This window comes from Apostichopus japonicus, chromosome 3 (assembly GCF_037975245.1).
Source record: "Apostichopus japonicus isolate 1M-3 chromosome 3, ASM3797524v1, whole genome shotgun sequence".
In the NCBI taxonomy this organism is placed as follows: domain Eukaryota; kingdom Metazoa; phylum Echinodermata; class Holothuroidea; order Aspidochirotida; family Stichopodidae; genus Apostichopus; species Apostichopus japonicus.
Window position 1 is genome coordinate 25,158,417 of NC_092563.1, and position 20,652 is coordinate 25,179,068.

Here is a 20,652-nt window from a genome sequence, read left to right on the forward strand (position 1 = left end):
GGTCGACCGTATCAAAAGCGGCCGAAAGGTCTAACAGAACCATCAGGCACGCTTGCTGACCTCCAAGAGCTACCATCAGATCATTCTGAATGCGCACGAGGGCAGTCTCAGTGCTGTGGTGTTTCCTGTAGGCAGATTGATGAGTCTCCTGTAGACCATTGTGTTCAAGATAGGATATGAGACGGGATGACACAACTTTTTCTAGAACCTTTGATACAAATGGAAGGTTTGACACTGGCCTATAATTTGAGAGAACGGTGGCATCCAGCGAGGGTTTCTTAATGAGTGGTGGCACATGGGCGAGCTTGAAAGCGGATGGTACATCGCCAGTTATGAGGGAGTTGTTCACAATAGTTCACAATGTTCACAATGTTCACAATAGTGCTGATAACTGACAAGAGAGGTGTCACATACTGCTTAAGGAGGTTTGTAGGCAGCGTTTGTGTGCTAAACTCACGCACAAGGTCCTTGGACTGAACGTTACTTTATAAGCTCTGCTTTATTCATTATTTACACAGGTAATTCGCTAGGGCTTTCTGATGGAAGCCGTAGCGTTTATATGCTGAGGGGAAGCCATATTGGGAATTTATGTGTAAATTAATTTTTAGGTTTGTGTTATCATTATTTAGGAAGTGGAAATCTCAGGGGGCAGCTCCCCCCATCATCCACCCCGCAGATTACGGCCCTGGCGAGGCCGTAGCCCGAGTGAATCCGGCGATATAGGGTAATACCCCCGTGAGTGCATTATCGTGCGATAAATTAACATTCAGTTTCATCTCAGAATGTTACAATTTTAATAAAAGCTATAAAAGAAAACTAACCAGCTATTGTCTCGAAAGGATACCTCGTGTTCCTTACTTTAACAATAGTTTAAAGTCTCAAAACATAGTAACAATGTAACAATGAACAATTCCATGAAGGGAGTTTTTAAACCAACAGTTGACTTTTGCAGTACGATGGCTTTAACATTTGATGGGACGGAAAATAGTGTGAACCAGTACATGAAACATTTACTTCGATTGGAGAATGACTCATTAATGTTCCTTGAAACGTGCATTTCTTGAATACATAAGTTGCTGTACTCCCGATCAGTAACGGTAGGCTTTAGGCTAGGCTAGGCTAGGCCTATCAGTTAGACGTTACGTAAGGTTTAATATCGACAATGCTCTACCATTGGCTAGTCAACTGTGGACAATAACTGTCTTTCGATTCCTTGTATTCAGTGCTGCTTTCAGGACTTTTCGAACATTGCTTCGTTTGTTTCTTCGAAGCCTCCAATAACTTCTGATAGTATTACTAACGTTATGCCTACGTTTGTTTCGATGGCCTCTTAACGTCATAATATAAATAACTTTAATGCCAGCATTTTCTCGGAAATTTGGGTCATAATTTGGCCAAGGGGTGTATACACGGAGGGGTTTGTTGTCATATCTCACTTGATCTAGTTTAGTTTAGTTTAGTAGGAAAAAAAAGTATCAGGAGGGACACTCAAGTCCCCATCAAGGACCCTGTAGGAGAGGGGAAAAAAGCTGAAGACATAAACACTCAGACCCGATTACAATGCTTAAAGTGCTTGTCCAAAGCATTCTTCAACCCATTCACACTACTTGCAAGTACAACTTTGTAAGGCAAACCGTTCCACTCATTCACAACCCTATTAGAAAAAAGTTATGCCGAATATTAATTCTACTTTGTGACTTTTGGAGCTTAAGACTATGACCTCTTGTACAACTACTATTAGCTAACATGTCAGTTAAGGATAAATTCCGCAGAAGTTTTGTGATTGTTCGCTTTGAATTAGCTTAGGCAGCCAGCTGGGATCGGAAATAAGCTCATCGAGTTTTGCTGTTATTGTTGTTGTTGCAACTAATCGTGCGTTATCCATTGCTTCATGCACTGTCAGCTGACGACAACGGGCCAATCAGATTCGAGAAGTTGTTATCAAGTATGAATGAACATGGGTTAATTCAGTAAATAATCTTATTGTGTCACTTTGGATGTCCCTTTATGTCCTTTTGTCGCGTCAGTAAGTCAGTTAAGGCAGCCTACCGTATTGAAATAAAATGTCAACATTCAAACATGTTGACTTTGTAAGTCGAATATTTAACTAAATACGTTTTTTTTTATTGCAACTGTTTATCTTGGAGGCAATGTTAAAGCCGTGGCAATTCATATATCCCCGCGGCCTAACGCAACTTCTCACAAAATACAGAACACAACCGATTCCCCAATAATGGACATGTAGAAAACTCACGTTATTGCATACCTGTTAATTCAATAAATTTATCGCTACTAATCGTTGAAGATGGTCATTTTAGTTGAAAATATGATTTAATTATGTTAATTATGATGTCCATCTTAGATTTTATGTCATTTTTTCTAATTGATAAAAAGATGCTTAGTTGTTGATCTCACCTTGATTGGTCTTTTCCATTCCGGATGGGTAAATCGAAGTACAATATGAGCGAGACATGAAAGTCCATATAACATCCAAGACGTGAAACTAAAGTAGTTCACCAAAGACTCAAAAATATTAGGAATCACCATTAGTATGGCAAGCCCACCCTTTAAAGGAAAACAATCATAATAATGGTATAAATACATATTGTAATAGAGGCTACATTATATTTCAATTTCAAACATATTCACCAAGAAACTACATTGCTTTTGATGTTTCATTTCATTTATTTCATTTCTTTGTTTTTTTTTCACATAAATATTTGTGTTTTTCACATCAATAAATGTTGTAGGAAAGCAAACTTTGTCTCCTTGACGACATTATCAAAGAGCCTGGTCATCTTTCTAAAGCAATGTAGGCCTATAAGTCACAGTAAATAGCCATGAAGTTGGAAAAATTGTTTATTCTACGAAATCCCAGATATTCAAAAGAGTTTCCGAATAATGGGTGTAAATTGCATTAATTTTAGTAACATGTGTGAGGATCGCACTCACGACCTTCAGATGATGAGACTGACGCGCTGCCGACTGCGCCAACGGGGCTTGCTGATACATAACATAATGTCTCTTCTATGGAAATGGTAGCTAAGTCAATGATAAATTTAAAATACAGACCAGTGTCGCATATAATGTTAAAAGATTTTTGAAATTGTATGAAGAGTTTTGCTACGCATTAAGCGTCCCTAAAAGCAAACAGAATTTAAAAATGAACAGACATTGAATGTAGAAGTTCAGGCTTTCATGAATAAAACTGATAGCATGCCTGCCACGTGTGAGGCTCGAACTCACGACCTTCAGATTATGAGACTGACGCGCTGCCGACTGCGCCAACGAGGCTTGCTGATACATAACAGAATGTGTCTACTATTGGAATGGTAGCTAAGTCAATGATAAATTTAAAATACAGACCAGTGTCGCTTATAATGTTAAAAGATGTTTGAAATTGTATGAAGAGTTTTTCTACGTGTTAAGCGTTCCTAAAAGCAAACAGAACTTAAAAAATGAACAGACGTTGTATGTAGAAGTTCATGCTTTCATGAATAAAACTGATAGCATGCCTGCCACGTGTGAGGCTCGAACTCACGACCTTCAGATTATGAGACTGACGCGCTGCCGACTGCGCCAACGAGGCTTGCTGATACATAACAGAATGTCTCTACTATGGAAATGGTAGCTAAGTCAATGATCAATTTAAAATACAGACCAGTGTCGCATATAATGTTAAAAGATGTTTGAAATTGTATGAGGAGTTTTTCTACGTGTTAAGCGTTGAATGAAAAAAACTATTGGGAAAAGCTTGGTTCTCAGGCAAAAGTGTACATCTGGTTGGTCATTTTCAAGCCCGAGAAGTGCCATTTCCGGTGATCTGGGGGCTATCAAAACCAGAAATTTTCATGTACGCTGCGCGCCAACCAATGGTGGCACTCCGCTTAGATAGTTATTCGCTTGCACCCAAGCAAATGCCCTCCCCAATATTTGAAACAAATCGCCGCCCCTGACCATGGCCATATATATATTCCATTGTTCTCGTAGCTTTACCGGAATGTGGTGCTAGATCATGACATCAATTGTTGCTGAATATACATTCAAGGAGTACTATAAGAGTTGAGTGCTACAATTATAGGGAGTACGTCACATGACCCTCCATGATTGGTATACGATTTCCTTCAGTGGAGTGAGTCTTCCAGATCTAATATAATTTGATAATGTGTCCGTTTCAGGCTGAACGACATTAGCTAAAAACATGTTTGGTTTTCAAGTTCCAAAACTCATTTTGAGGAATTATACAAGCTCACCAGGAATTGATTGGTCATAGTGGGCAAAAACAAACAAAGAACAAAACATTTTCCCATTTTATCATTGATAAAACCATAAACAGGCGCATGGTTACATAGATTAATGACATGGAGTATTAATGCAGAAACTTTCAAATGATCAATAAAATAAACTTCTCAAAAAAGCAGTTACAAACTAATCACCCATTTTCTTTGACTTTTATTCGTGACGTGTTTTATGTTTCATCTTCTTTATATCATTGTACAACACCAGTTTATAATTTCTAAATGCACATTTTCTGCCCTGCCTCTACTTATCTCTACGTATCATATCTAAAAATCAATATTTCAGATATAAACCTTCTTACCACTTTTCATTGATCACTTTGCCAAAACGTGAATAAGATGCAAATCAATGTAGAAAAACAGACGTAAACATCAGCATAATTTTGAAATTTATATAGTAGACATGATTTCCTGAAGAATGCTAAAGTAATTATCGTTTCGTTTGAAGGATATCAAAACATAAAATGTATGATGTAATATTCTCATGTATCAATTAGAGATTTGTTGTTAAAATCCTAGTTTTACATTTTTACAACGATATAATATATTGATTGTTACCGAATAATCAATAGTGGAATATCTGATAATTAAGTAAGCTGATATTATCATGAGCAAACTTATTTGTTAACAATGAAAGTTAGAGAATGGAAAGTTAACAATGAAGGAAAACAATTTAATAAACTTAATTACTTCTTGCTAGTTTTCGTCAACAGTAATTGTGTAGCAATACGAGAACGTAACACAAAACTACAGGTCACAACATATAGGCCGTATACTTTGGTATGTTGTTAAAGAAAATACACTTTTAATGACATCTTTATCAAGTCTCTAAATACTGGTGGATTTCAGCTCAAAATTGCCAAATATACATAAGATTCGATATTATCTCTTGGAAAATAAAGAAATCAATTTGATAGTCACTTAAAATATCATATTGCATTGACATGAACCAGCAGGAAGAGCCAAAATATTTGATATGAACAACTCTGAGTAAAGAAGCTTTGTAAAATAGTTACTTCATGTTTGAAAACTAACCTCATGGAATGCAATTTTCGCCTGCCTGGGGCTGTTGAAGGATATATGTTTATGGCATCCTAAAATAACTGTTGAGAATACCTTCGATTGGTTTTTAGTAATTAACTCTAAAAGTACACAACAAGGACAACAACACTACACCAAACTATATGATTTAACAAAATAAAACCACAACCAACCAACCAATCGACCAAAAAAAAAAGTGTGACGTCACGGATTCACGTTGTTCACTTACGCGTCCCTGTTTGGACAGTCCAACAAACAATTGTAAAGAGCTCTTTTCGGTGAACCGGGTTTCCGAAAACACCCTCATGTTACACAGACTCATGTTACTATAAATGCATGGTCGGAAACACTCCCCTCCTGCACTCCCCTCCCACTCCTTCCATTCCCCTCCCTCCCTCCCTCCTCCCCCTCCTCCTCCTCCAGCCAACCCTCTTCTGCTGTAAGTAATTTATTCATGCCCCACTAAAACAAGAAAAAACACCCAAATAATACACATTTCAATTAGTCTGAGGAATCTGTCGTCGCCAATAGTTTCTTTATTATGCACAGGCTCAATAGAAGCAAACTGGAATATGTGACGTCACAACTATGTCCTTTTCAGTCAAATTTAAAACGTGCTGTTTATGTCATTGTTTTTATTTTAAATTTAATCTTTTGTAGGCTAATTACGTCACATGCAACTGTCAATAATTCTATGGGACATGCGGTTCAAACGAGGTTTAATGAATGAAAGGAATGCGAATCCGTGACGTCATAATCATGATCTTACTACATATTCATTCAGGGGTGGGGGCTGGGAATTGAGGGTTGAGGTAATTTTTAAAATGCCATTTTCTCTCAGCCAGTGATTAAGAGGAATATATGGTTCAATGTAATGTTATATTGTTTATTTTCGGTAAACATTGAAATCTCTGAACTATTATTGTTTGTTTATAACATATCTACCTATTTATATAGAAATCATTCTTTTCAAAGCAAACACAAAGTAAATATTCAAAATGCTCGGAAATATATATGATATTAACATTGATAGGAGAAAAAACCCCATCTGTTTCCACCCGTTGTAAGAAAGCAAGTTTTAGTTGGATAACAAATTTAACAGTTCTTGATTTCATTTATTTTTTTCTTTACAAAAACAAAACAAAAACTAATTCACATTTGTTTCTCTTGCTCTGATAAACTGATGTCGTCCTCGGGGGCGACGTAATACGACGGTGCAACCTGCAATAGTCTTTGGAAGAAAGTCGTGATGTGGCCTATGAAATGAAAAAAAAAAATGTTAAGGAAAATGAATTAGGTTTTGACGCCGATTAATCGAGTTCCAAAGGAAATGTATATGCTATAATTGATTAATTATGAAGTGGCTTTCAGAGTTGTTACTCAAGAATATCGACGAAGACAGCCATGTTATAGACCAAGTGTCAAATATGTCTTCATAACTCCATTGTATAATAATTCATGCGCGCATGAATAGATATTTTTTTTTGCATTTACACATTTACACACACATTGAGCTCACAATAAATAGGACCAAGCCTTACTAGCCTGCAATTCTGTCTTGTATCACAGTCAAGTCACGAAAAAAATGGGAAGAAATAATAATGAGCAATCTTATTAGTTTAACAATATTGTCTTTTTAGCAACTTCAGATTGGAGCTACCAAGGGCCAGTAGCTCAAAGGCAAAAACTTCCTCTCAAAAAGTGCAAGTCTCTGGTTATAAGCAAATATTGAAACGACGTGTTAGTATATATTTACTTATAGCTGGTAGGTGTCACACACGTATCAAGCAAGACACTGTTTCATCACTGGACTTGGAGTTTTTGAAGTTTTGTTCTTTTTGTTAAAAGTCAGTCTGCATATAAGGTGTGGTTTTTATTAAATATGTCATGGAGATCGTTATGTCCCATATATTCATGTATGGTTAGAGGTCGTTGGAAGTTATACGACTTTGATATATGATGGCTGACTTGCTTTGATTTTCTGTACATTGTTATGTAAACATAACACGCTGCCGACAAAATTCTCCTATGACAAATGCAAAAGGTATACACCAGTCTTGAGAACCACTCAAAAATGAAATAGCTGTGGTCTAAATAGTTGATACAAAATGCAAGCATGCCTTGTTGTTTTTGTTTTTCTATATAGAGAGTTGTCCCCATTTTCTCTACATAGGGCGTGTAGCTTACTGGAAGGAAAACCATCGCTGTATAAGCTTTGCTCATATATAGTAAGTTTACAGTGTTAAAGTAACCTTCACGGTTTGAAAAACGTAAAGTTTCATTTTTGATTGAAAGGTTCTATAGTCTCACTGTGACCTATTCTGATGCACATAGGTTTACTTATAGTTCCTGAAAACAACCAGGTTTATTACCATATTCCATTACCAATTATATTTCCATTAGGTTAACTATTGTCTTATGATCTCTGTAGCTTTTGTCCCCCACCCTCCCTATCGAACAAGATGACATTAGCAGACCATTAAAAAAAAAATATCATAACGCTGTCTGCCCCAATACATATTTGCAAAGTATAGGCACGCATGCGCTCTTCCATATCTACAGTAGATATGGAAGAGCGCATGCGTGCCGTAGCTGTAACTGAGAATTGTTTGGTCGGTTGTTCCTTTCGGACATAATAATAATATATATTTAATAAAGAAGGGCAAGGTATATTGTTGGCCAATAGCTTCACATCTTGTGCTAACGTTACGCGTATAAAAATACATTGCATGTATCTCTTTTGCTACCGTATATATATATATATATATATAAATATATATATATATATATATATATATATTATATATATTATATATATTATATATATTATATATATTATATATATTATATATATATTTATTTATTCATTTATATTTTCATCTATAGTAAAAACAGGGAAAATGAAAAGCAAAATACATACCCATCACTTTTGGTGAATATTTACGGAGAACCAGTGGGTAGTACAGGAACAGTCCAGCAATGATGAAGATACTCGCATAAAGGTAACCAAATTCCGGGGAATCAATAATGGGGGCGATCACGAGGTAAACCGATGCAATAACAAATATGATCGGAAGTACCAGTGGAACCTAATTGTTTACCATGACAAAGAAAAGGACAATAGGAGACAAAATATTAAACGTGTATGACTACATCCCACACTAAGATAATTTAAAACTATCAACACACAGAATCGTCCTATTGAAAACAGTAACCTTACCCTATGTTAGCAACCCCCTCTCCCTCTCTTTCTCCCTCCACCTCTCCCTCCACCTCTCCCTCTTCCTCTCCCTCCACCTCTCCCTCTCCCTCCACCTCTCCCTGTCCCTCCATCTCTCCCTCTCCCTCTCCCTCACCCTCCACCTCTCCCTCACCCTCCACCTCTCCCTCACCCTCCACCTCTCCCTCACCCTCCACCTCTCCCTCACCCTCCACCTCTCCCTCACCCTCCACCTCCCCTCTCCCTCTCCCTCTCCCTCACCCTCCACCTCTCCCTCACCCTCCACCTCTCCCTCACCCTCCACCTCCCCTCTCCCTCCACCTCTCCCTCACCCTCCACCTCTCCCTCACCCTCCACCTCTCCCTCACCCTCCACCTCTCCCTCACCCTCCACCTCTCCCTCACCCTCCACCTCTCCCTCACCCTCACCCTCCACCTCTCCCTCACCCTCCACCTCCCCTCTCCCTCCACCCCCCTCTCCCTCCACCTCTCCCTCTCCCTCACCCTCCACCCCTCCCTCACCCTCCACCTCTCCCTCCACCTCCTCTCTCCCTCCACCTCCCCTCTCCCTCCACCTCTCCCTCTCCCTCCACCTCTCCCTATCCGTCCATCTCTCCTTCTCCCTCTCCCTCACCCCCCACCTCTCCCTCACCCTCCACCTCTCCCTCTCCGTCCATCTCTCCTTCTCCCTCTCCCTCACCCCCCACCTCTCCCTCACCCTCCACCTCTCCCTCTCCCTCTCACTCACCCCCATCACCTTTCCTTTTACAATTCCCCCCAAAATTGTTCATTGTTTACTAGCGTCCTCGATTATATGAGTTTCTAAATTCTGAGTTACCTTGACTGGTCGTTTCCATTTTGGGTGCCTAAACCGTAGCACTATGACAGCAAGGGTAGCAAGGCCGTAAAATATCCAAGCAGAGAAACTGAAATAGTTCACCAGTGTATCGAAATCATTGGGAATCAACATAGCAATCGCTAACACTCCCTGGCAAGAAAAAGGAAAAGACATAAATGATCAAACTTGCATGGCTATTGGCCGTTTCATATTAATGACGCACCATTCCAGTCTCGTGCATTCTGCGTTCTATATCGTGTACAAATGAATGAAACATATTTTGATACAAAGGTTTATACAATTATCATGATATATGTATAGGCTATATATATATATATATATATATATCCATACATATACAGCTTTCCAGCATTTTCTCTAAAATTGATTTTTTGATTAATTAATGGTGTGACACTTACCGTGAACATCAAAGCGGGTTGGGGAGTAATTCGTTTTGTGTGTACCATGGATAAAATTTCAAGAGTATGTCCTTCCCGGCCAGCCACGTAAGCTAATCTGGAAGAGAAAAGAGTTTTATATGCGTGGTGTAATTTCATTGTTACGAAACTGCCAAATATAATAATAATAATAATAATAATAATAAATAAATCGATTTATTAATTGGGGGGGGTGAGCCGAATTCTTGTTAATTCTTGACACGACAGAAATTTCTCGCCATCACAGCATCTTAGAATGAGCTATAATTGATAGATAAAAAATATATATAAAAATCTATTTATTTTACCTTCCAGCTGTAAAAAGAGTTCCATTTGCAGCACCGAATGTTGAGCAGCAGACAAAAACTGGAATAATCCAGGCAACTGGACCTAGGGTTCGATTAGCAAAGGTCTGCGAGAGATCGGGGAAAAAACGGGTAAGTATTGATTGTACTAATTTTAAGTTATAAAACTCTAAACTGTAACTCTAAATAATTAATGTATCTACACCAAATTATGATAGAAGAAAAAAGAAGAGGGGTGGGGGTGGGAGTGGGGGTGGGGATGTGAATAGCTAATACCCAACTTATAACTGCTTAGTTTGTAATGGCATGTTTAGACTTGTTGAAGTCCTCTACAAGGTATATGTGAATGGAAATCAACAGCATGATATCTCCCAAACCTGATTATGTTATTTGTTCGTAGTTATTTAGGAGAGTTGTCCATCATAGTCTTTCCTTCAACAGAGTTTGTATTATTGACCTCGTCTTACATTCTTTAAATTTTAAATGATATAAAAAACTTAAAAACTTAACAACTAAATAATCAGCAACCCAAATGAGCTAGAAGAGAAGTCTTGTCCATCATAAGCATTTCTTGTAGTACATGATATACTTGTCATGGATGGGTCTGATTCGCCTAAACGCCTTCCACTGCCGTATGTACAATGCAGATAAATAATACAATATGCAAACAGCCAGGAGGGAGATTAAAGTCAGACTGCTGGATATCTAAGTTTAATGCTTGGATTTACAGCCTAGACATATCACTAAGCGAAGAATGCTCGTATACTCATCAGTAGCCAAAACAAACAGACAAAAATAAACAAATAACGAAAAATAGAAGAAGAAAAAACAAAACAAGACCCACACGAATTGTGGAATTGGAATCAATGGTATATATATTTTTGGTTACCTAATGATTTTTGTATTTGAACAATAAAAAGTGTTTTATGTGATATTAACCATCTTGAACATTTTGACGTCACCTTAAAGTTTCCATATAAATCAGATTTAGTTATATACGTTGTATGTGTTCTCATAGGTTTTGAAGATATACTTGACAACATAAAACATGTCTCAGTAAGCCTGGAATTTGATTTTTACATCAGTTCCTCTCGGACAATTAATTGCTAATTCTACTTTAGTATGTAAATGTTTGTATGTGTGTATGTACATATGTATGGTATGTGTGTGTGTTTGTATGTATATACGTGTGTATGTATGTATGTCTATGTTCAAATATCTCACCACAGCGACGGCGGATGTTGACAGCATCTCGGCTGGTGACATTACTGCAAAATAGGCAATATTTGTCAACAAATACACGACAGTAACCAGCGGAATACCAATGATGATACCCAAAGGTAGGTTTCTGTTTAACAAAAGAGAAAACAATAGTTAAATTTGATTCATAGTGTTGTTGATTATACATAAATGAATGTTACCTCCAAATTTAACTTTTATTTTTATTTCTCTGACTTTATTTTATTGTTTCAATTACCACAATTACATTTTAATGTTCAAATTTCAAACGTGTTCGGGGCGGGAACGTTGAATTTCGACGATATGTTAATGCTTTCATAATTATGCAAAATAACCATTCAAAAATTCAAGGTAGAGGTTAGTATTTAAACCACTCGAGATGTTGTATTTACTCAATGCAATCTAAACACTTTCTGAAAGCTATTCGACTAGAAGAAGTACCTTGAAATATGTTGAAATATAAATATAAATATTAACAATTAATATAAATAACAATATTTTTTATCTATGGTAATATTAAACACCGGTTGTAAACAATATTAATGGCAGCTAACTATTTATATATGTTTCATATTAATTTCAGTCCACGAGAGGAAAATTTTTGTAGTTAGGCTCTGTGATGTTCAAAACAAACATTTTATGTTGACTTTGTGCCAAGCAGTAGTTTATTCATTAACAGCAGTCTGTGATAACCAAAATAAGTTATAATCTTTAAAATTACAGTTACGCTTTACATCGTTAGCCAAAAGGAATATTTTCAATCAATTATAAAGTTTTCTTTTCTTGTGTTTGTTTGATACCAAAAAGTTGTAAATAAAGAAATTGATAAAGTTTAAAAGCTCATGATTAACCTGAAGGGGTTTATCAGTTCTTCTGTGATAAAATTCAACTGGTTCCTGAAAGATATAATAGTTATAATGTTATATATGTTTGTTATTTTATATTAAATTCAATGCGAGAATTGAAGGGAAGAAAGTTAAAAAATTATATAATTGTTTTAAAGGGGGAAGCTATGTAAACCAATATAATGATCTATGAGCAAACAGTTGCCTATATGAGCTAAGAGAGGGACATGGGTATCACGTCTTAAACTACCAATTAATTAAAGTTTTATATTAAAAAAAAACCTTTTACCCGATATGATGCACTTACCAGCCATCATATGCCCAGAGTCCTTGGTAGAAGGCGATCCCGTAGGCGAAGACGTTTGACGAAGAACCTTTAAAGGAGGTTTTCGGATTTAGATATTCGGTATTTCCTGTGAAACAAAAACATTAAATGGTTGAGTGTTATTTCAACAAAATAGCGGTAAAGAAAATAGAATTTGGGCAATCCTTTCCATTGTTTAAAGTATTTGCCTCTGCAATATGTGTAAATTAATAATGAAATCTTTCGGAATACTCCCTTAAAAGGCATCGAAGACTCGCCCCAAACAGCGTGCCGCCATCTTTAAAAAGTTAACCTTCCGTTGCTTGCAAGTGAAGTTTTTCGCTTGTCGCTACAAAATGCAGACAGTAATGAAACGTGATACCTTGTTATCGTTAGCTGGACCTGAGATCAGGGAGTTGTATGTTCCATAACAACTCCCTGCTGAGATGTTCATCGCTGTATCGTGTGTACAGTGTGCTGTGGGTATTGACCGCAGCTGTTTGTACTGACTGTACACTAGTGTCTAATTACCGACGGTAGCAAGCTGTGTGTGCATTTTCTGGGATCGATGGTGGTGTCTAACACTTCTGTTACACCTCATTCGAAACTAGGTCAGATTACCGGCATTAGACGTTTCTTTTTGTGTGAGTCTTCACACCCTTTAAAGCTAAACTGACGATGACTTTGGTATACCTCCTCGGTGCAGGTCAAGATGTTAATGTTAATTCATTGTTTTAATAATTATAATAGTAACTCAACCAAAGCACATGTACTTTTAAATTTCAATTTAACGTCAGAACATATTTGGATGACATTCAATACTATGTCTTCTTGACATTCTGTACTACAGTCGTATTTCATATTTCTACATTAGTTTTCCTATTTTCGTATTTCATAAAGATTTATACATTATCTCCTTCTTCGTTCTGCATACACTGTTTGCTCCTTGACTTTCTATTTCACAATTGCCCATTTTGTTATGCGTTTATTTTATATGTTACATTCCAATTTTTAAGCTCGTTATTAACAAATAGATTGGATGGATATATTTCTGTAAAATGAACTAACCTTTCCCGAGCTCAACGAATCCGACAATGATGATAATAATCAAAGCTATGAGTTTAGCTGCCGTGAAGATCACCTGGACATTAGTGGCCGCTTTCACACTCGCACAGTTCACGAAAACAATAAGAACTATAAAAAATAAAAAAAATAAAAAAATAATAATAATTATCATTAAAAGGAAGAAAATAAAATGATAAAATGATGTACAATAGTTTATCCTAAAAAATACTCCTATAGATTATGTAGGGCTGGGTCTTAGATGTATCGTGAATCGTGTCAGCTATAGCCAGAGTTTCCTTTCAATTCTAGCGCATCAACGATTTGATTTACAATACAGAAGTTGCAGCTCATTACCATGACAATAACCAAGCCTCATTCCAACATAATAAGGAAAAACAAAACAATAAAATGCAACTTTTCTTCACGCGATTGTGGTGATCATGACGAAAGATAGACTCGTTGAAACCGACTCCCGTGTATGGTTCATGGATTCCTTCCTCACCCCCCCTCCTCCCACCCCCCCCCCCAAAAAAAATAAAAAGATTTGAGAGATAAAATGGCGCATTCTGAGGCATATTTAGATGATAAATTAGGTCTAGAATTTGGTTAAAGTGCAAGGTTGTGCTTAGAACTCAATCGTTATAGTGTGAATAATACTCAATGGAAGTTTGGTAAAAATGTTTGGATACTGAAGAACAGAAGTTAAATACATGCTATCAGCGGGAAATTTGAAAGTTTGAACGACCTCGTGTGACCATTTTTACAAGACAAAGAAATGGCTAGGGATCGCGCCAACTATTTATTATAAGGATTGAAAAGAGCAGAGGACTCATTATCCTAATGTCACTGGTTTGAATCACAGTCCAGCCAGAAGTTTGTCTTTTTCTTGCTTCCTATTTTTTCCCTTTTAATAGGCTATACATGACACACCATTGTCTTAACGCGTCCTTAATACGTTATGAACAAATAAAGCTTATTTGTTTGATCATGAAACAATGCAATTGAAGTTATCGGTGAGACCTTTAAACTGACTTATTCATGCAGATTTGTGATTGTTTGTGTAAGTGTTTACTGTAGTGATTGCTTATAAAGTGACACATCAATATAAATGAAATACGTCAATCACGTACTCTTTCGATTTATATCTTTAAAAAAGTTTTAACAAAAAACAGGATTGGTTTTAAGTAATAAATAGAATGCAAAAATGCATTGTGGTTTCGATGATGTAACATGAGCAGTTTCCTTCATGAATCTAACGTTAGGTTTAATGAGGGTGTACAACATACTTGATCTTAGTAATTCAGTGAAAAGCAGTGTGATGTGACAAACAAATAATCCCACAATGGCACAGGCTGTCCTGAAATGACCATTGACCTCAAAAACAGGCTTCTTGTACAAAGTGTGATACATCAACATACTACATATGACATCTGTCCTTGTTGAAATATTGTGTAAAACATGTATTTACAATTTGACCCCTGGTGAAGTCAAACGACCTCCACCCACAACATTACGCTTCTTCTACTCAGTGTGGTACAACTACATACCAAATGTGCAATCTGTCTAAGCTTCCATTGCGATATTATGTTTAGGAAGGTGTGTTAGTGTAGAGAGACAGGTCAAAGGTAAGTGGAGTAAATGTTTGGCTATTGTTGAATTCAAATGACCTATGACCTCCACCAAAGGCAATAATAGGCTCCTTAAATTTGTTATGGTACGGTACATGTAAAAACCAAATATAGACTGTCCAAGGTTCCCTTCTTCCAATATCATGTTTACAAGTTTTCACAACTTAACCTGTGATGACCCCAAATGACCTTTGACCTCCAACAAAAACAGTAGGTTTCTTGTACTTAATGTGGTTCATATACATATTAAATACGAGATCTGCTCAAGCTTTCCTTCTTGAGATATTGTTTTCACAATTTGACCCTGGTGACCCCAAATGACCGTTGACCTCCACAGAAAACAATAAGCTACTTGCACTCAATGTGGTACTTTATATATCGTGTTTACAAGATGGTCTTCACAAACGCATACACACACGCCATTATGAATGCAAAGGTTACGATTATCATCGAAACCAAAACTAAAAATTGTGGTTTCCATACACACTAAATATTACATTTTCCCGACCTTCCCTTCTTCATATATCGTGTTTACAAGATGGGCGTCACAAACGCACACACACACACACATACACACACACACCATCATGAATGCAAAGGTTACGATTATCATCGAAACCAAAACTAAAAATTGTGGTTTCCATAAATCGCAACCACCCTGCCCATTAGAATTTATTTAATTTATTTTTTATAGTTTATGTTAACATGCATCGATTGTGCATGTCAGTATTCAATATCAAACTATCAAGTAATGAAAAAGAAAAGTTAAAAGGTTCAGTGTATGGATGTAAGCAGGATATTTTAGTTTTGTTTATGAATTTACACATCTGATGTGATAGGACCACATTTCTACCATTGCTACCCCCCCCCCCCCTCCCCCGGGGTATAATTCGTGACATGATTCCATATAATTAGACACAAAACTTATTGAATTCAGTACGCTTTCAGCAGTATGTATAATACAGTATAGGCTATATATATATATAAATATGTAAATATCGGAGCCCTTGTGTATGAAGAAGCATGCATTTTGAAGTATGTGCAGCAACATGTTTGCGGTAAAACGGACATGTTCACATTTAATACATTAAACAATCTTCACTGACTGAATATATGTTTTGGTATAATTGAGGTGACGTTTACTTACTAACACAGACACAACCCATCATCTTAATGACTATCAATGGCGGATCGCAGTCATCCGCTGCAAAGAACGGCTGGACAAAATATTCCGCGAAAGTCAACGAGATAATGGACAGGGAAGATGGCCTCATGAGGATCGTCGACACCCACGCGTACAAAAACCCAAGCGCTGGATCATAGGTATCATAGAGGTAAGGGAATTCACCGCCAGATTTAGGGATGATTGTTCCCAGTTCAGCATAACAAAGGGCACCTATGGAAGAAATATATATACATATATATGTAAGACGAAATATAGGTAAGTCAGAAATGGTAAGTTAGACTTTAACGGTGCGGCAGATATATGATGGCAAAGTCAGACATGACTGTAAGTCAGCGAGGGTAAACAAGAAGCTAACTTAAGTAGTCGGATCCTCGAATAGAGGAGTAACATTTATAGACGCGGGGTGGAGATATATAAAACCATAGTTGGTGGATGAGTTGGTACGATCACATATTTAACGTAAGACTGTTCAAACTATAAGTTTGGGACCGAGGACTAAGATGTCAATCATTTTAAAAGAGTATGGTTGTCGTTGGTAACTACAAGCGCATGTGCTAGCGGCTACTGAGAAGAAAAAAAGGAAGATCGCATGCCATCTACTGTTCTATCAAAACTTCCTTCATCACTCCCCTTGATTCGCAAAATACAGTTACATGCCAGCCCCAACCCCAGCCTCAACCAGCCCTTCCCCTTCTCCCTCCCCTCACACGAATCGACGACCCTTGTAAGCTCATTTTTATCTCATCTATATGTTGGTATTGGTTAATCTCACTCGCTGTCAATAATAAAGATAAATTTGTTTTCACAGACAGTTACAGTTTAAAAAAACAAGACACGTCGCTACCCTATATTTGAGATCAATTAATCCAATGTTACAACAAAAATAACTGTGTACAGTGGCGTGTACAATCGGTGGAGTTAGGGATGGCGGTAGCGCGGTCCCAACTTCATCGTCAGTCGGGGTGAAACGTTCAGTCGTTATAAATCATTTGCATTCGGTCGACGACGATTTAGTCCAATTTTCCGGGCCCGGACGCCCTACCCATAACAAAAAGTTCTACTCCCCTATATAAATCTGTCGGTGGGAATTTAGAATACCCCCACCACCCTTTCCCTCTTCCTTGAGATATTGTGCACGTTACTGATTGTGCTACATAGTTACCTATTGTGGACAAGGCTCCACATAGTACCCAGATGACGAGACTCATTCCTACACTCTCCGTTTGTCTCAAAACGCCAACCGGAGACACAAAGATACCAGAACCGATCATTGAGCCCACGATAATGGAAACAGCACCCAGTAAGGTGATCTGACGTTTAAGACCAACTTTGCCTTTTTTGTCAACCTTGGCAGCAACAGCGGCGTTACCGGCGATAGCTATATCTTCCTTCTCCCCTCGGCCATATTTTGTTTCATCGATGGAACGGCTTGTAGATCCCGACATGCTGCTATCCTCACCCATGTTTTTCTGTTTAAATAATATGTGATATTTGGTCAGAGATGATACAAAAGATAAGGAAATAATTTCAGGCAGTGAACTTCAATAAAGATACTTCAAATATAGATACCTTAAATATAGATTTTAAAGAAATTCATTGGTACAAACTTTATGCTTTATAGTGAAGTCACTAAAATTTCCTTTAACTCGCGTCAAGTCTCGGGTCAACGGTCAGGGAAAAAAATTGTTAATGATTCGACTAGAACTTCAGAAATGGAATTCAATTTCTTTTTTTTTTAGTGGTGGTGGTGGAGGTGGTTCTATGGTAATGTAGTTATCATTTGTGAGAGACTTTTTGACCAATTACTCTAAATAATGCCTATAATCGTTTGCTTTGGTTTTCAACATCGCCCTTGAATAATAAACCCCACACAACTTGATCCACCTATCACACCCATTGCTTTTACTTCGATACTGTTAACGTGTTACGTCATGTTAGTTATCACGAGTCACTTCGAAAGGGAATAGGTATACTTCGTATGAAAAGTCACCCTAGATAAAGCCTCCTTTGCCACGTCAGCCAAACAAATTGATCTCCTCTCAACACCCCATCACGGTCCACTAACATCCATCGAGACTGTGACCGAATAAACAGTACAATTTCGCGTTCCTTGACAACATGAAATATATTCTACGCATGATCAGGGCAAAGGTTGATGAGCGCTTCGGATCCACTGATCTGTTCACTAACTGGATTGGAGCAACAGGCCTACTCACTGATCTGCACACTGATCAGTGTTCGGATCTCACCGTGTGCTTGTGCATGCGCCAAACTCTTTCTCCTAATTAATCGGTTATCAAACAGCTGTAGGCGGTCATGCGAACTTTGTTCAGTAACTACCAGATAAGGTCTTTAGCAATTAACGCGCTTAACAAACAAAGAAAATATACTTTACCATTAAATTTGTGGGAAGACCACTACACTTGTGTATGTTTAAACAGTATCTGATTGACTTAGGAGAGCAAACATTGAGTTCTACTTGTAGCCTATCTCTGTTCTGTGTCGACAGCGTCTGTCGGTTAGGTTAATTAATTGGCTGTATGCGATATGGGGTTGTTTTCACAGTGTAAAAGCATGATGCAATTCATCTCCAAGTCTTACAAACGATTCTCCATGACATAGGCCTAATCATAAGTGAATACATACCAAGATTATCAAATATTTTATATTGATCACTGATGTCATTTTGTTATATACCGGTACATGCAAAGACATACGGCATTTCATTGTATTAATTCTTAAATTAAAATGATAATGGAAGTTATCAAATGTATTATACTTTCAAAATCAGTAGGTCACTTTCATACATAGCCATAAATATTTACACTAAAACATAAATGCAGAATTTACAAGTTATATAATAGGTTATGTTATGTAACTGTTCCAATTATAATTTTTCTATACTGCCGATATAAGAGGAAGATAAATGACGAAAAAAAAACGTGGTTTCATCTGCTAAAGATCTAGATCAATACTTGTTATGATGTCTCATTCGTTGGAACAAACACAATTTTGAATTATTTAATCCTTATAAACAACTGTCGACCCTCCCAACTCCCTCCGATGAATTGAAACACTTTTACGCCAAACTGGGAGCGGGATAGGGACCAATCTGGAAGGGTGTGGGGGTGGTGGTGGGGTTACAACGTCGATAGGCACTGGGGCGTGTGACTTTGATTTGATTACATACCATAAAGTTACCTCAAACATTACAAAATTGTTCCCTTTTTTCGATTCCGTGCCTACAAATGATAGTTTAATAATATTTCTACAGATCAGATTTATACGCACCCTACACCCGCATCTACCGCCGGTAATTAATACGCTAATTTACCAACAGAACACAAAATTGACTGTAAAACCTCTACATACCGCCCCATATGCCCCACCACACCCACTCAGGCCCGTAGCAATGAATAATGAGTAGGATGGGCATCAACAACTTAATTGGGAGCACCATACTCATGTCCCGTAACCTGTGAATGGCAGATGGAGAGGCATGCCCCCCCCCTTGCCCCTGCCTAGTCACGACCCCACCTACCGCGTAATGATACTGTTTGTTTCGAAACATGTTACAGCTTCTCCTCAATGATGTCGAATTTAAGACACATAACCAAATATCTGAATAATAAATTTTTGGAAGTAAAAAATCGCTTCGTAGTGAAAGCTAACTTAATACTATGCACCAGTGAAATAAAAACAAGAAACCTCTCTTGAGCAGTATGCTGTACTTCCTCTATGAAGAGTATATAAAGGTAAAACTAATTTTCCGTTACATTTCCGTTGTTTGCCGTAACTGTAACACAAAACAACTTTAAGAAATGCCATGTGCCGTAATAAAACGTTATAAAACCAAAACTTGAGTTGGAGACAACATTTATCAATATCTTACCTCTGTGACGTCAAATGAAAATATTACTCCTGTCGTTTTAACGCGGGGTCTTCCGCTATATATCCACTTTATGGGGGAATCAAGTAATAAAGGGCGTGTTTTACTGACTAGTTTTACTCTATACGTGAACATTCACACAAGTGTGATAACCTCGCCTATTGTTTTTATGTATGACTGGCAAATTATCTGTAAACACAATTGGATTGTAACCTTTGGACAAATTCTAATGAGCTTCTAAGCAACTTATATATCTCCTATCGTGGTGTTTATATTGTCAACTTTTTACTCAGGGAGTAATTAAAAAAAAAAAAAAAAAAAAGGTTACATTTTAAACGTTTCCATGCATCACTGTTCC

At 37.4% G+C, this 20,652-nt stretch overlaps 1 protein-coding gene and 2 non-coding genes across 4 annotated transcripts; all 3 read right to left on the reverse strand.

Moving 5' to 3' along the window:
- Window positions 1-3,221: 3,221 nt before the first annotated feature.
- Trnam-cau (transfer RNA methionine (anticodon CAU)) lies at window positions 3,222-3,294 on the reverse strand. The gene has a single exon. It is a non-coding gene; the product is annotated as a tRNA-Met (tRNA).
- Window positions 3,295-3,516: 222 nt separating this feature from the next.
- Trnam-cau (transfer RNA methionine (anticodon CAU)) lies at window positions 3,517-3,589 on the reverse strand. The gene has a single exon. It is a non-coding gene; the product is annotated as a tRNA-Met (tRNA).
- Window positions 3,590-6,028: 2,439 nt separating this feature from the next.
- LOC139965598 (b(0,+)-type amino acid transporter 1-like) lies at window positions 6,029-20,459 on the reverse strand. 2 transcript variants are annotated; one of them, XM_071968132.1, is made up of 12 exons: window positions 20,298-20,459; window positions 17,568-17,874; window positions 16,367-16,615; window positions 13,595-13,720; window positions 12,530-12,635; window positions 12,229-12,273; window positions 11,363-11,486; window positions 10,142-10,245; window positions 9,816-9,912; window positions 9,397-9,546; window positions 8,260-8,428; window positions 6,029-6,595 (listed from the first exon to the last, which is right to left on the reverse strand). In XM_071968132.1, exons 1-12 carry the CDS (start codon window positions 20,427-20,429, stop codon window positions 6,492-6,494), a joined length of 1,713 nt encoding a protein of 570 aa, XP_071824233.1. In that variant the 5' UTR covers window positions 20,430-20,459; the 3' UTR covers window positions 6,029-6,491. The 2 variants fall into 2 exon arrangements, with proteins under 2 accessions (XP_071824233.1, XP_071824234.1); XM_071968133.1 differs by lacking the exon at window positions 20,298-20,459 and adding an exon at window positions 18,276-18,317.
- Window positions 20,460-20,652: the final 193 nt, after the last annotated feature.